The sequence below is a fragment of the Lontra canadensis genome, unplaced genomic scaffold (assembly GCF_010015895.1).
Source record: "Lontra canadensis isolate GAN:19392208 unplaced genomic scaffold, GSC_riverotter_1.0 scaffold67, whole genome shotgun sequence".
In the NCBI taxonomy this organism is placed as follows: Eukaryota; Metazoa; Chordata; class Mammalia; order Carnivora; family Mustelidae; genus Lontra; species Lontra canadensis.
Window position 1 is genome coordinate 3,913,026 of NW_022631061.1, and position 14,316 is coordinate 3,927,341.

At 37.1% G+C, this 14,316-nt stretch overlaps 1 protein-coding gene across 1 annotated transcript in view; it reads left to right on the forward strand.

Moving 5' to 3' along the window:
• The first annotated feature begins 251 nt into the window (after positions 1 to 251).
• The window catches only part of RXFP2 (relaxin family peptide receptor 2), a 56,332-nt gene continuing 42,267 nt past the window's right edge, over positions 252 to 14,316 (forward strand). The window contains exon 1 of the mRNA XM_032879943.1: positions 252 to 399. Within this exon, the coding sequence (XP_032735834.1) occupies positions 357 to 399 (43 nt within the window). The 5' untranslated portion in view covers positions 252 to 356. The remainder of the gene's footprint in view (positions 400 to 14,316) is intronic.

Genomic DNA, 14,316 nt, shown 5'->3' on the forward strand with positions numbered 1-14,316 from the left:
GAAACAATTCTTACATGATTTAAATAAAATGTTTCCTATCTAATAATTCCAAAGTCTTCTTTGTGCCTCTCTGTCCATCCTATAATGAAATAACGACCAAGAATACAACTGTAGGCTTAAAATAAAATGAAACAGAAAAGAAAGAGTGAAAAAGATAGGCTGCTAGTGACAAGACTGTCTCCCCTCATGCCAGTAAGGTTCTAGCTGTGAGCATGCTCAGACACATGGGAGGACAGAAGTTACTATATCAGAACTCCTTCCGAGGTATAAGGAGGATACATCCAATACTTCAATTGCTGTAAACCTATTGTTATTTTTCTGGTATTAAACATCTCTTCAGCCTCAGACTGATTGCAATGTTCCTTCTACTTCATTTCATCATCCTGATAGATATCAAAGGTAAGGCTTCTACTTTCTCGCTTAAATGAGTACAATTCCAAAAGAATAGGAAATAGAATATTTCTATTTAGTTCTAACATATTTATAACAGACTCAATGCAGTGTTTGAGAAACAGACATCTAGTTTACACTATCACTGTCATGATCACTAATTGCTTATAGTCCCATCCTAGCAACAAATTTTTCATGGAAACTTGCTTTTATGTGTTACTAAAATCGTAGATAAAACATCTTTAAAAAAACAATGTTGAACATGTCAATTATAATGGAGAAAACAATTTTTAGTATTTGTAACAAAAGTATGACAAATGAATAAATTAAAATGTTGCCTTATGAGACTTCAACCTGTTGAAATAGCTTCATAAAATGTATGTAACTGTTAGTTGCTATGTTTCGTTGTTAACATAGTTAAACTGGGAACTGCAAAAAAAAAAAAGAAAAGAAAAAAGAAAGCCACAGATAAATCTAAAAATCAGAAGCTCTCCATAAGGACCAAGCTATATAAAATAAAATCATTAAAAATGTACAAAAGTATACCTATTGAGATCATTCTCTTTACTGTTCTTAATTTTTAAAGATTTTTATTTCAGCCAAGCTGGTAATTTTCAAGTTAGTGGCATTTTTCTTGTAAAGTTAAGGAAAAAAAATTAATCTTCACATATTTTTAAGGAAAAATATAGACTTGTTTTGTTATGAGCTTGTACACTTATATCTATATATAAGACCCAAGGCATATGAGGTTTATTATTATTATTATTCAAAATATCTGTTTAAGTTCATAGTTTTTCTTAAAGAATTTTGATAAAACTCTGAGAATAAAGGTTAGAATTTGAAATTATTTTTATTTTCTGAGAAATTTGTTATAGGTTTTTAATAAACTCAAAAATGAACTCAACTGAACATTTTTAATCTCGAAATAAAATGCAGTACTTATGAGCAGTTATTTACAAACTTCTAATAAAAGATTTTTTAAATATTAAATTTACTTTGAATTTAAAATACTAAAATTTTGTTTGAAATTATTTTAAAATATTATTTTAATACACTTAGCATGATTTTTATTCTGGAATTTAAACTCTTTTATATGAAAACATAAGTCATCATTTAAGTGTGATCTTACGTGTTTCTTAAAGAGAAAAAATATATGAACTCACTTGACATGAAATACAGTTGTAGGAAGCAGTCCATTTCTCTGATTTAAGGTCTTCCTTTGGTTCATATGCACATTTGTAATATTCAATTTAGTATGATTTTTAAGAATAGACGTTAAGAAGTAGGTTCTTGGTCCAAAACACTACAGAGGTCATCTGTACCTGTACCTGTACTGTACGGGGATTGCAACTATAGTTAACCAATTTTACTATAGTACTGCTTTTGCTTGTGGTAATGCATTTAATTGATTTTGAAAAACAAAATCTTTGAGATGAAAAACATCTATTCCTGAAATAATGTTTTAAGGTTGGCCACAGTGTAATGGTATTCTTTAAAAAAAAGAAGGAAATAAATTTTAAACAGATGATTTTGGGGTTTATTTCTAAGTATATGCCATATTTCAGATCCGTAGTACCACCCTGATAAATATTTCAATTGTAATTCCCTGGAAATTTTCATTTTCTGATTTTACATTACTTTTGATTGCCAATTTAACCCTTTATATTTAAACTTATTTATTTTCAAAGTTAGACAGAATAATGCTTTGATATCTTACTCCTTTTTATAAAAATAATAATCACTTGTTATATAATTAGTGAACCTTCTTTTTCACAATAAAATTATAGATTGTTAAAGCAGTTAGGCTATAATAAAGAAAAGTCATTCAGAATTATGTAAGAGCACAGACTGCTTCTTAAATTTACTTAAATATTTGCGATAGATTCTTAGGCCACAGCTTAACAAAAGGAAAATGTAGACATTTTGCTATTATCTTTTCTCTTCTGGCTAGGATCACCCTTGAATGCCTAAGGGATGAATGATACTGACTAACTTAAGCTACAGACATTAACTGTTAAGTAAAGATAACATATCCTCTTATAACTTCGTACATGTATTTTATCAATTTATTCACTGGGTATCCTTATTAACCAGCTTCAAACCACCTCCTCCCCAAAAAAAAGTTTTTTGTGGACTAATTATGGACAATATTACCAACCAAAAAATACGGGCTTCTATGGGAAATTAGTAGCATGAATGCCTAGAATGCTGCTCGGTAACTACCAGTTGCTACTTACTCAACTTGCTAACCTTCAAAATATGGAGTCAGTGGAAATGGGGCCCAACAGTATTTCGAAGCGAGCAGTATTTGACTGCCCCCTAGTGGACAAGTTCAAAGCTCAGCTTGGAGGCTTCTTTTTCCAAGTAATGTCACTTCTGATTGGTTGCTGTGACTTCAGAAAAGGTTTTCAACTAAATTTTAATTTCACACAATTACATCATGCTACTGGGAGCTGTGAAAATCAATTATACTGCAGGCCAGTCATACAGAGAGGCTAACGAGGCACCACTAATGAAAAATAAACTCACCTGCTTGAAGGCTGAAAGGAGCCCACTGTGAGCCAAGAGGGAAAATATCAGAAACCCAGAAGGGAAAACTATTTGAGATATGTTCTCTCTAAAGGCACTAAGTAAATACACCCTGAACCAGACATTATTCATTTGTTCATCTTATTACAAACAAATATGACCAGATATGTTAGGAGTTTTAAGGACTCTTACTAGAACTAACAAAATTGGCTGTCACCTGGATTTTAGAGGAAAAAAATGGTATGCCTTCAAATAAGTTAGTATTGAAAAATGGTACTCTTTTATCCTAGAACACTGTGGCCTGAATAAAATTCAGTTAACTAAGAATAGCTTTTGTGTACATAATTATATAATGATAAATGCACATCATTTTCTGGAATACATATTAAATACTATATATAAATATACTTATATATATTAGTATTTATATTTATACATATATTTATACTATATATATATACTTCTATATATATGTATAGTATTTAAGAACCCAAAGTGGCTTGGTTTACTTTTTATTTGTTTGGTTAATATATAATTTAACATTCATCAGAAAAAATTAATGTGCTTGTTTTACATGAATTATCTGAAAATGAAAAGAATACCTGTCTTCTATGCTTTATTCACACCCATCAATTTCTCACTCCATACTTCCAGTCATTGAGTATGTACAGAAAAAAATTAAATTTGCAATAATTTCAACCGTGTTAAATACTTCAGAAGAGTGTCTTCCAATCAAAGTAAACTTATTTATTTATGCTCCTGTGACTAAATAAATTTTTGAACATCATAAGATTAGAAAGCAATTTCAAATGAGGAATTGGCTTTATTGATAAAATGGTAGACCGCTTGTCTTATGCTGCTCCTTCTCTCCACTCTTCTTCTGGCTTCTGTCCTTACCTCTGGATTGTTTACACCTCTTTCCCCACCCCATCCCCTGCAGTCCCACAGGGGACCCTTGTTTAGATTCGCCTCCCACCACATTTACCCCCTCTTCTCCTCACCTCTGCACACACCCATCTCAGATGCCTATGCAGCCTCTCTTGCTGTCATTTCTCCATCTCAGCCTCTCACTGTGGTCTCCTCCAAGCTTCCTGGCCTCTGAAACCTTCTCTCTCATCTTGCTGCCTCCACTTTTCAACTCTCTTGTTCTTGGAGCTCTTATCTTCTCCAGCTCAAGCTTCCCGCTTTCCATATCTCAAGCCCCCTAATTCCTATACCTACTCTGCTTTGATTGTTAGTCTCTGTCTGGTCATCTCCCCTTGGAATCCATCTGCCATTCCATTTCCTCCTTCCTCAAGCATGCCTCACCTCTCATGGCCTCCTGTCGCTCTTGAGCTTCCTGTCCAGGACTTCGTGTATCTGTCTTGTCCCCCTTTGAGGCCCTGGTCTCCTTGCTATTTTTGTGGCTGGTCCCAGTTGCTCCTGGCCTGGTCGGCGGTCTTCATTTCTTTGGCTCACATTGCTAGAGCACGTGTCCCAACACAAGCTCACTCCTTATATATATTGTAACTCCTTAAAACTTCAAACCCACCGTGCACTCATGTTTTAGGTCCATGGTGATTGCTTGACTATTCTGAAATCCAGAAAGCTCTGAAAACGGAGGGTATAAACTCTTTTGTCAGAATTGACCATAAGCCATATAGAGTCTTATCATTTTATTGAAACATTTCACACATTGTGATACAGATAAATATTAATGTGTCTGATTATGTGATTTTGCCCCACACCCAGCAGGGAATGTTATCTCATTTATAGCATATGCATCATATTAACTTTCTAGATTCTAAAGCAAATTATAAATTCTCAAATAAACGTTTCTCCAATGGGTTTCTTTTAAGGTGTTATAGATCTGTACTAGCCATCATCCTATTCAGATTACCAACTGCCCCATGCCACATGACTCTCCCCGGTGCTATATGACTATTTTCTTTCCCCAGGGAAGTTCTGTATTATTAGAATAAGTGTTCAATGAAAGAGAGAGATCATTTTAACTATTTCTTCCTTTCTGTAATTCCAGTTTATTTTTTACTCAATCTGTTCAGATTTGTAAAAAAATGTTCTTGATGATATTTTCCATTCCAATAATTCCAACTGTATTTAAATCTGTCTGTTCTGGTTTTATAAACTTCCACTCCTACCTCATGATATTTTTCCTTCCATTATTTCTTTGAGAATTTTAATCATACAGATTTAAACTGCTTTTTAAAGCACTATCATCTAATTCCCCAGGGATGAATTCTCCCTTTTCTGAAGCCCTGGACATTTTCATAAAGTCAGAGGGACTTTCCTCCCGCATTTCTCTCCCTAGGAGGGATCCCATCATTGCCTCGACATCACCCACTGAAGTGTTCAGATCTGAGATATAGTTTATGTTTGAATCCTAGGGATTTTACCAGTTCCGAATCTTGTGTTCAGTTGGCAAAGCACTACTGCTTCTTTCGCTGCTGGCATGGGCAGGGACATTTCCAATTCACAACCTTGGGTGGTCAGGCAGAGCCATTTCATCCCCCATTCATCATCGGGATCTCGGCCCTGTAGGTCCACACACCTGCAGGCTCGGGCTGCATTCAGTCCCTATCACAAAGGGGTTTTGTGCCCAGGCCTAGTGCTCATCCAGTCCCACCTATGGTGCTAGCTCCGTGGCTTTTGCTCTGTTCATATTTGTGGAGAGTCCTCTCTGCTATGACCTTTATGTTTTAATGAAGAAACATAGTATCAATCTTTTTTGTGCCTATGGAAAAGTTGTGGGGATCATATTCAGAACTTGCTCATATCAGAACACCTTGATGCAGAAACTCAGAAAAGAGGTAGTTTTCATTCTTCCGATTTTGCTTTATCAGAAAATGGACACTGATGGGCTCACAAACCAGAGATTTGGAGTAGTAAAATGAAGTGCCATACTAATGTAAGGATTAGGGTAGGGGAGGTAGCAGTGTGGCAAGGAGGCTAGACTTAGGGTTAGCAGAACTGTGTTTGAGTCACTGCCTTATCCTTTACCAGCCTTTGGCCTTCAGCATACCAAAAAATCTCTTAGCCTCAGCCATAATATCGGTATAACTGCTGGGTTTCTAAATACCACTTGTGGTGATGTTACGGGAATAGATTCTAGGATTCCGCCCCCAGTAGATTCAGTAGGTCTAGGCTAGGGCACAGGACTTTGCACTGTACAGAATCAGGCCAGGTGATCTGATAAATTTTTCCTATGGATAACACCTCTAGAAACACTGGTATTACAGTTAGCCCATCAAAATAGAAGTAGGCTTTTTTCCAAGAAGAGATGCTAATTCCTTGCTATACTCCTTGTGCATATCAGGCTGCTAATTGGGTTCACTGCATGATATAACATATTAATTCTACTTGAAATTTTCTTAATTTTGACAATTATATGAACAAATTAAATATTTAGCGAGGGAATAGCTGAACCCATATTGTCTAATGATACAGCCTCTTAGTGGGTAGAAAAAAATATATAAATGATTTGCACATTTAACAATGAGGTAGTCCTGATGTTAATTACCACTCCTTTTTTTTTTTTTTTTTTTTTTGGAAGAATCTGTCAACCCATGACAAAATGGCAAAATGGCTAGGGAGGCATCTCTTCCAATTTGTGAGTGAGATCCTCTTTTTCTTTCATCCCCTGGTTTTCATTACCCATTGTTTTGTTTGATTATGGTCCAGCCAGCGGATGCTAGATAGTCATTTGCCTATGGCAGGACAAGAGTGCTAATTCAGGTACTCTCCTCATTCCACTTCCCTTTCTTGCCCTCCCTTCCTCTCTCCCTCCCCCCACCCACATCTGTGTCTCTTTCATACTCACCCTTTTGTCTGAGATTTTCAGGCTCATCCACATAGGCTAAAAATAGTGTATCTATTATTGTAGATATTTCTACTCTTAATTCTCTTTCATGTAAATTCACAAAATATAAGGAATTCAAAGGCTATTGATTCACTTCCATTCTTCCGTGGAGGGCTACTGCAAAAATATTCCCTCAAAAGTCTTAAATTCTGTCTGAGAGTGAGATAAGAGAGTCTTTAGGTAAACTTACTTATAGTCAAGAAAGGGATAATACTCCATGCTGAGTGTTGGTGAAAAAAAATTCTGTTCCCTTGCTCAGAAACCATTCCTTTATGGCTGTTTCCTACTTCCACTTATAAATGCCACTCTTGCTATAACTAGCATTAAAATTATCTACGTGGAAAAATAAGTTGCCCTCACAAAGAGCATAGGGTTTTGCAAATGCAATGTGATGTTTATCCATTGTATGAGTGAACTGCAAGAATTTTGTAAAGAGGAAAGCAGGAGGAAATTATTTATACTATAACCTGACTCCCAGTCATGGAGCATATACTATAAGTCAGTGTGGGCCACCTTAGCCCCACCTACATAGAATCTACCTGGAAATCAGGAGAGATTAACCACCTCTCCCCTTCAATGATACATAACTTAAGCAAAAATGCCAACATATGGGGCGCCTGGGTGGCTCAGTCAGTTAAACATCTGCCTTCATTTCAAGTCATGATCTCAGGATCCTGGGACAGAGCCTCCATGTGGGGCTCCCTGCTCAGCGGGGAGCTTGCTTCTCCCTCTCCCTCTGCACTCTCCCTGCTCATTCTCTCTCTCTCTCTCTCTCTCTCTCTCTTTCTCTCTCTCTCAAATAAATAAATAAAAGCTTTTTTAAAATGCCAAGATAGGGGCACATGGGTGGTTCAGTGGGCTAAGGTCTCTGCCTTCGGCTCAGGTCATGATCCCAGGGTCCTGGGATCAAGCATTGGGCTCTCTGCTCAGCGGGGAGCCTGCTTCCTTCTCTCTCTCTCTGCCTGCCTCTCTGCCTACTTATGATCTCTGTCAAATAAATAAATATTTTAAAAAAAGATAAAATGCCAACACAAAAATAGCTGAAGCATTGATATTAGATAAATGAGAAAAGAGAAATGGACATAAAGCTTCTATCTGCCCCTAGCACACATTGAATGTCCTATCTGACCCACATACACTCAAGTTGGGTCTATGCTTCTGATGTGAATTATCATGAAATACCAGTCTGCTCCCCACTTCCACATATAGGAATTCGGGTAAATGTGGTCCAATTATGGAAACACTGCTACCCCTGAAAATGTTAATTTAAATGTTGATAATTTTGAGACATGTAGTAGGTGCTAAAAACTGAGAACTTTATGAGGCATTGGAAGAATGAATATTGGTAAAATAGTTCCCGTCCATCAGTGGGGCCCAATACACTATGGGAAAAAGAAAAATATCTATAATAAAGTGTGATAAATACCAAAATAAAAATATGTATAAGATGCTTTGAAGAGGGGGAAAAAAGAGAAAGTTCAGACTTTTTTTTTTTTTTAAGATTGATTGATTGACTATCAGAGAGAAAGAGAGAGAGCACAAGCAGGGAGAGTAGGCAGAGGGAGAAGCAAGCTCCCTGCTGATCAGTCCAGGCAGGACTTGATCCCAGCACCCTGGGATCATGACCTGAGCCCAAAGCAGACCCTTCACCCACTGAGCCACCCAGGCATCCTGAGAAAGTTCGTACTTTGGAGAGATTTTGCAAGGGATCAGTAAATCATAGGACATTTGAAATGAATATAAAGAATGATGAAAAGGGAGAAAAATTGCATTTTGGATGTAGAGAACAGCACAGGCTGAAGCCTCAAAATCTTACTACCGCAGACATAGGGCTACCAGGAGCGCGTTCCCGACAGAGCACCCAACAATTGTAGAAAGTAAAGGGGAAATCTCCGCTGCCTGCGTTTGAGCGGCACTTTGAATAATTTAATTTCTTCACTTTCAATACTATATATATACATATATAAACATATATATATATGTTTTAAGATTTTATTTATTTGACAGACAGAGATCACAAGTAGGAACAGAGGCAGGCAGAGAGAGAGGGGAAAGCAGGCTTCCCACCGAGCAGAGAGCCCAAGGCGGGGCTCAATCCCAGGACCCCAAGATCATGACCTGAGCCAAAGGCATTGGCTTAACCCACTGAGCCACCCAGGTGCCCCTCATACTATATTATATGCCATTAATGAACACACCACAATTTTTATCTATTTTATTTTCGAGGACATTTGGGTTTGCTTCCAGTTTGAGGTTGTTATGAAGAATGCTTCTGTGAATATTGTCTGAGTCTCTGGGCACACAGGTGCATGCATTTCTCTGGACACAAGCCTGGAACTAAAACTGCTGACTCATCAGGTTTTCAAGGCGTTGAGTTTAGAGAATAATGACAGATGGTTTCCCAAACCCTTGCTCCAAGGAACACCCCATCAGGGCATGAGAATTTGCATAGCCGCACATCCTCACCAAATAATGTATATTAGTGGTTTTTAAAATTATAGTCATACTGGTAGTCTGTAGTGATCGATTGTAGTTTTAATTTGCATTTCCCTATGTACTAATTAAATTTAATGGTTTTTCAAATGTTTTTGGCCATTTGTATATACGCTTTTGTTATGTGTCTCTTCAGTTTCTTGCCTGTTTTCTATTTACTCTTTGTCTTTTCCTCATTAATTTGTAGGAACTCCCTTTCCCCACCCCTCATACACATACATACACTCACACACACTCACACATATATATATTCTAATTACAAACTTTCTGAACCATCTTCTACTCTGTAGCTTGCCTTTACACTTTCTTAATGGTATCTTTTTTCATTTTTTGCAACAGAAGTTCTTAGTTTTAATATAGTCTAATACGGCTCTCTTTTCCTTTATGATTAATGTTTTTGTTTCTTTTCTGGTTTTTTGTTTGTTTGCTTATTCATTTGTTTTATTGTAGTCTCCTTAAAATCTCTACCCCAAAGCCATAAAGACTTTCCCTTTTTATCTTCCAGAAAGTCTATTGGTTTACCTTTAATATTTAAATATAATCTACCTAGAAACACCTTTCTCCCACCACTGCTCTGCAGTGTCACTTGGTCATAAATCAAACGTTCACATCTCTCTGTCTCCTTCAGAACTTTCTATTCCATTCGATTTGTCTATTGTTCACCCTTTCCTCCCGGTATTACACTACATAAATTATTGTAGCCTCGTAATAAGTCTTAGTTACAGATGATGTAAACTATGCATTACAGATGATGCTTTGCACACGTTCTTCCAGGCTGACCAGGCTCTTACTGAGCTTCTAGAAATATGTGCCCTTTAGAAACAATGTATCCGTTTCTATGTGCATGTACATACACACTCCTGGATTTTTACTGTAATTTCTTTGAACCTATAGATCAATTGGGGGAAGAATTAACATCTCTAAAATATTAAGTCTCCATTTATTTGTGTCTTTAATATCACTCAACAATTTTATATACTTTACATAAATGCCTTGCAGATTTTTGTTAGATTTATCCCCAAATATAGAACACTGTTGATACTATAACAGAAGGTATTTTTTGAACATTTTAGTTTCTAATTGTTTGTTGCTGACATATAGAAATGACACTGATTTTCAGAAAACTTGCTGAATTCACTAATACTAGTAATTTTTTTGTTTTTTATGTTCACAATCATATCATTCATAAATAGTTTTATTTCTTCTCTTCCAAAATATAAACCATCAGTTTACTTGCCTGTCTCACTACATTTGCTAAAGTCCTCGACTACAGTGTTGAATAGATGTAGAAATAGTGGACATTGCTGTCCTGTTCCCAATCTCAAAGGGAAAGCCTTCAAAAATCCACTATTAAGCATATATATATACTATATATACTACCAGTTCTTACAGATATCTTTTATTAAATCAAGCAAGTTACCTTCTATTTTTAGTTTGCATACTTATTTTAAAGTCAGAACTTGATACATCCATCTCTGGAGCCCCTGTCATAAGCAAAATTAATGACAAATGACAGACTGAATGAAAATATTTGTGAGTTATAAACCAGAGGGCTAAGCTCTCTAAAGAATTCTAATAACATTGCCAAATTCGATTTTCTCACACATAGTTCCAAACACTATGTTCCAGGCCTCTGCTATCAGGAATGAAAGTTTTACCAGTCCAAAAGCATAAATAAATTAGTTTTTTTTTTTTCATAAAGCTAAGTGTATTCCTTTAAAGGATTGTCTTTTTTCGTATGTAATTTTTTTGTGTAATTTTTAATGATAAAATGCTGTTTTCTAATAAATCATTATTGTAATACCTGGTAATTTAGGGTTTTAAATTTTTTTTCTTATTTGACAAACTAAAATATTAGTAACTTGTTGCAGGTCCCTCTTAATTCTTTAAGAGGTTAAGAAGTCTCTGACCATATGCTTATCAATGATCTTTAGGGTGTTGACAAAGAAAAAGGAGCCAAAGCATCAATGAGATATAGATATAGATGATATAGATATAGATAGATATAGATATAGAGATATAGATACAGATGAGATATATAGAGATATATGAGCTTTAGAGAATATGGAGCAGAAGTAAACCAGGGCAGTGTAATATCACAAAGCCATGAGAAAAAGGTTTCAGCCTGGTGGCTGTGGTTGGCTGTGTCAAATGCTACAGAGAACTGAATAAGAGGAAGACTATAAAATATCTACTGCTTCTAATAACAAAGAGGACATGATTCTAATGGGAGACTTTTAGCAGAGCATCAAGGCCAAGACCAAACACTGTAGGTTGAAGACAGAAAGGTTGGTGAAGAAGTGGAGACATTGAGTTGTATGAATTTTTGAGAAATTTAATTTTGAAGAGAGAAGTGGGTCTCAGTTCTGCTGCAGATACAGTAGAATTTGGGTTGATGGATTGGTTGATTGTTGTTTGCTTGATTGGTTGGTTGGTTGGTTGGTTGGTTTTGAAGATGAGATCTGATTGAATAAGATTAATATTTAAAAACCAGTGGAGGAGGACACCTGGGTGCCTCAGTCGGTTAACCATCTGCCTTCAGCTCAAGTCATGATCTCAGGGTCCTGGGATGGCTCTCTGCTCCGCAGGGAGACTGCTGCTCCCCCTGCTTCTGTTCTCTCCCTCTCTCTCTCTGACAAATAAATAAATAAAATCTTTTAAAAAATGGTGGAGAAACAGGGATAATAAAATATAGAAGTAAAAGATGATAACAAGTGAGATTCTGAGAACATGAGGTCAAGTGGAATATAGAACATAGATGAACAACTTCAGCACAGGCAGGGAAGGAGATCTTCATCCTTTGTCATCAAAGAAGCACTCAGGGCCTCAGCCTAGGACTGTTGGCTTCTATTGGCTCAACACCAGCTGTCTATGTGAATGGTGCCCCATGCTTGTGTGAGGTACATCCTGCCCAGGCACATGCAGAGTTTTGTATGTAGGTAAATCTGTAAGTCAGTGGAACTAGAATTGGGGAGAATTACCAGCAACAGGAGGAATAGCCGATGAAAGTCCCTTGACAGAGCAGTCAGCAGACTGGGGATGAATTAGAAGAGCAAGAGAAGGGAAAGGGAGCCACCCTCACTCCCTTCCACACTTCTCAGGCCAAGTTTCCATCAGGCTTCACTTTCACAAGCACTCTTTCCATGTTCTTCTTCCCATCATCCACCACGGTGATCATTCTCCGAGTGCATTGTGCTCAGGCAGGTTCTAAGAAGAAAAGTCTCTCAAACTCATGCAGAACAATTCAGGTATCTAAATACTAAAAGACAATATTTTAACTTAAAAGAATTCATCCTTAAGGTGAAGTTTAAGCAGTTTAATGGTGAGTAGCAGAGATATTTTTGGAAGAGAAGTCTTCCTGTTGTCCTTATATCTTTTATAACCCATCAAGGGACACAACATTCATTTCATAAGCCACATAAAGGCACCCAGCAAAGAAAAACATGGGTCTGAGATCCATCCTTGTTGATGGTGATACTGGCAATTTGAAGTTCTCTTGTTTTCTAATTTAAACATCTGTTGAGCTTATACTCTGTTCCACCTGGTTTCTCATCATTTCCCCCAATCTGTTTGTTCAAACATTGGACAATCATCTTCAGAGGGAGATGGGGTGGTAGTTTCTGCAGAACATCTGTGAATAGAATCCTGAGGGACTTTCAGCAGGCTGAGATGGTTGGTTTGTCCCAGAAGAACATGTCAGAGAAGAGAAGCTTAGAGAAACTCTGTTAAGGCAGCAGTCTTTAAAATGAAAAGTAGGTGGGTAAATATATGAATAAAACTGGATTGAATCCTATACAACCTGGTTGATATGGTCACACAATACTGTCAGGGAAGGGAGGACCACACAGAGGCATAAAAGCATAAGATTTCTAAGTTTAAATAAACAACAAACAAGAGGCCAATTTCTGTCCACTCACCTTAGCATAAAAGTTTTTTAGAAAGACTTTACTCGTTACCACCAAACAAACAATAAATCATCCATCCCACAAGGGTGGGCTTTTATGATGCTCAGACTCTTCCTAGAAATAGGAGGACTTCTAGAAGGTGGATTCAGTGAATGAGCTGGATTAACTTTTGCTTTGCATCGTGAACAGAGTTGATGCTTCTGTTAGACATCCTAGCACCTCAGCTCTAGATGGGACTAGGCATTGTCTACCCTAATGACCTAGCACATCGAAGGCACTGTTAACATTTCTGCATGTGAAATAACTGTTTCTCCTGGTGCTGCCTCTCTTTAGAGGAAAGAGCAGCAGGCTCTTCAGTCAATAGCAGAGGCATCATCTGCATCTGAATTGAACTCCACTAGGAGTGGAGCATTCTGGGAAATGGCCTCATTGGCCAGGATCCTGTATGTTCCCCCTGAGACTGTAGAGCTGTCATCCCTGCTGTTAGTGTGGAAAGAATCTCAGCCAGAACACCAGGTTGAAGGGAAAAGTGCTTTCTTCAGCTTCACACAGGACTATTATTGGCAAAGAATCAGAGAAAACAAAGAGGGACTTGCACATCTCCATGGATTCTTAAACTAAGGGACTAAAAAAGCATTTTCACCTGTTGTTTCCCAGTAACACAAAGAAGGCGTTGGCAGGCAACAAAAAATGTCTTGGGCAGCAGTCCAGATGGCCTCAAAAGGCTATCAAGGAGTCATTTAAAAAGCTCTTTGCATGGACATGTCCAGAATATTGACCAGAAGAGAGAAGAAGCACTCACTGAGCAATTTTCTCTCACATGTTCGAACCTCCCCTCAGCTGTGTGTTTGGCAAGGTTCCCATAGAAATCGCTGCAGAAGCTATCAACATAGCTTTTATGTAGGCATCCTCCATTTTAATAATCCCCAAGTTTCAATAAAAACTTATCTCTTTCCACTTCCACAGATGGCAGGATGACTAGATGGCAGAATATGCTTTCTACAGACTGCTATTGATTCTTTTTCAGTATGCGCCAAATACAGCTGGAATTCTTAATTATTTTAAATTATATAACGAGCAGAAAAAAATAATAAATGGAGTACTTGGAAAACTAAACAATAGTTTTGTTATTAAAATAAAAAT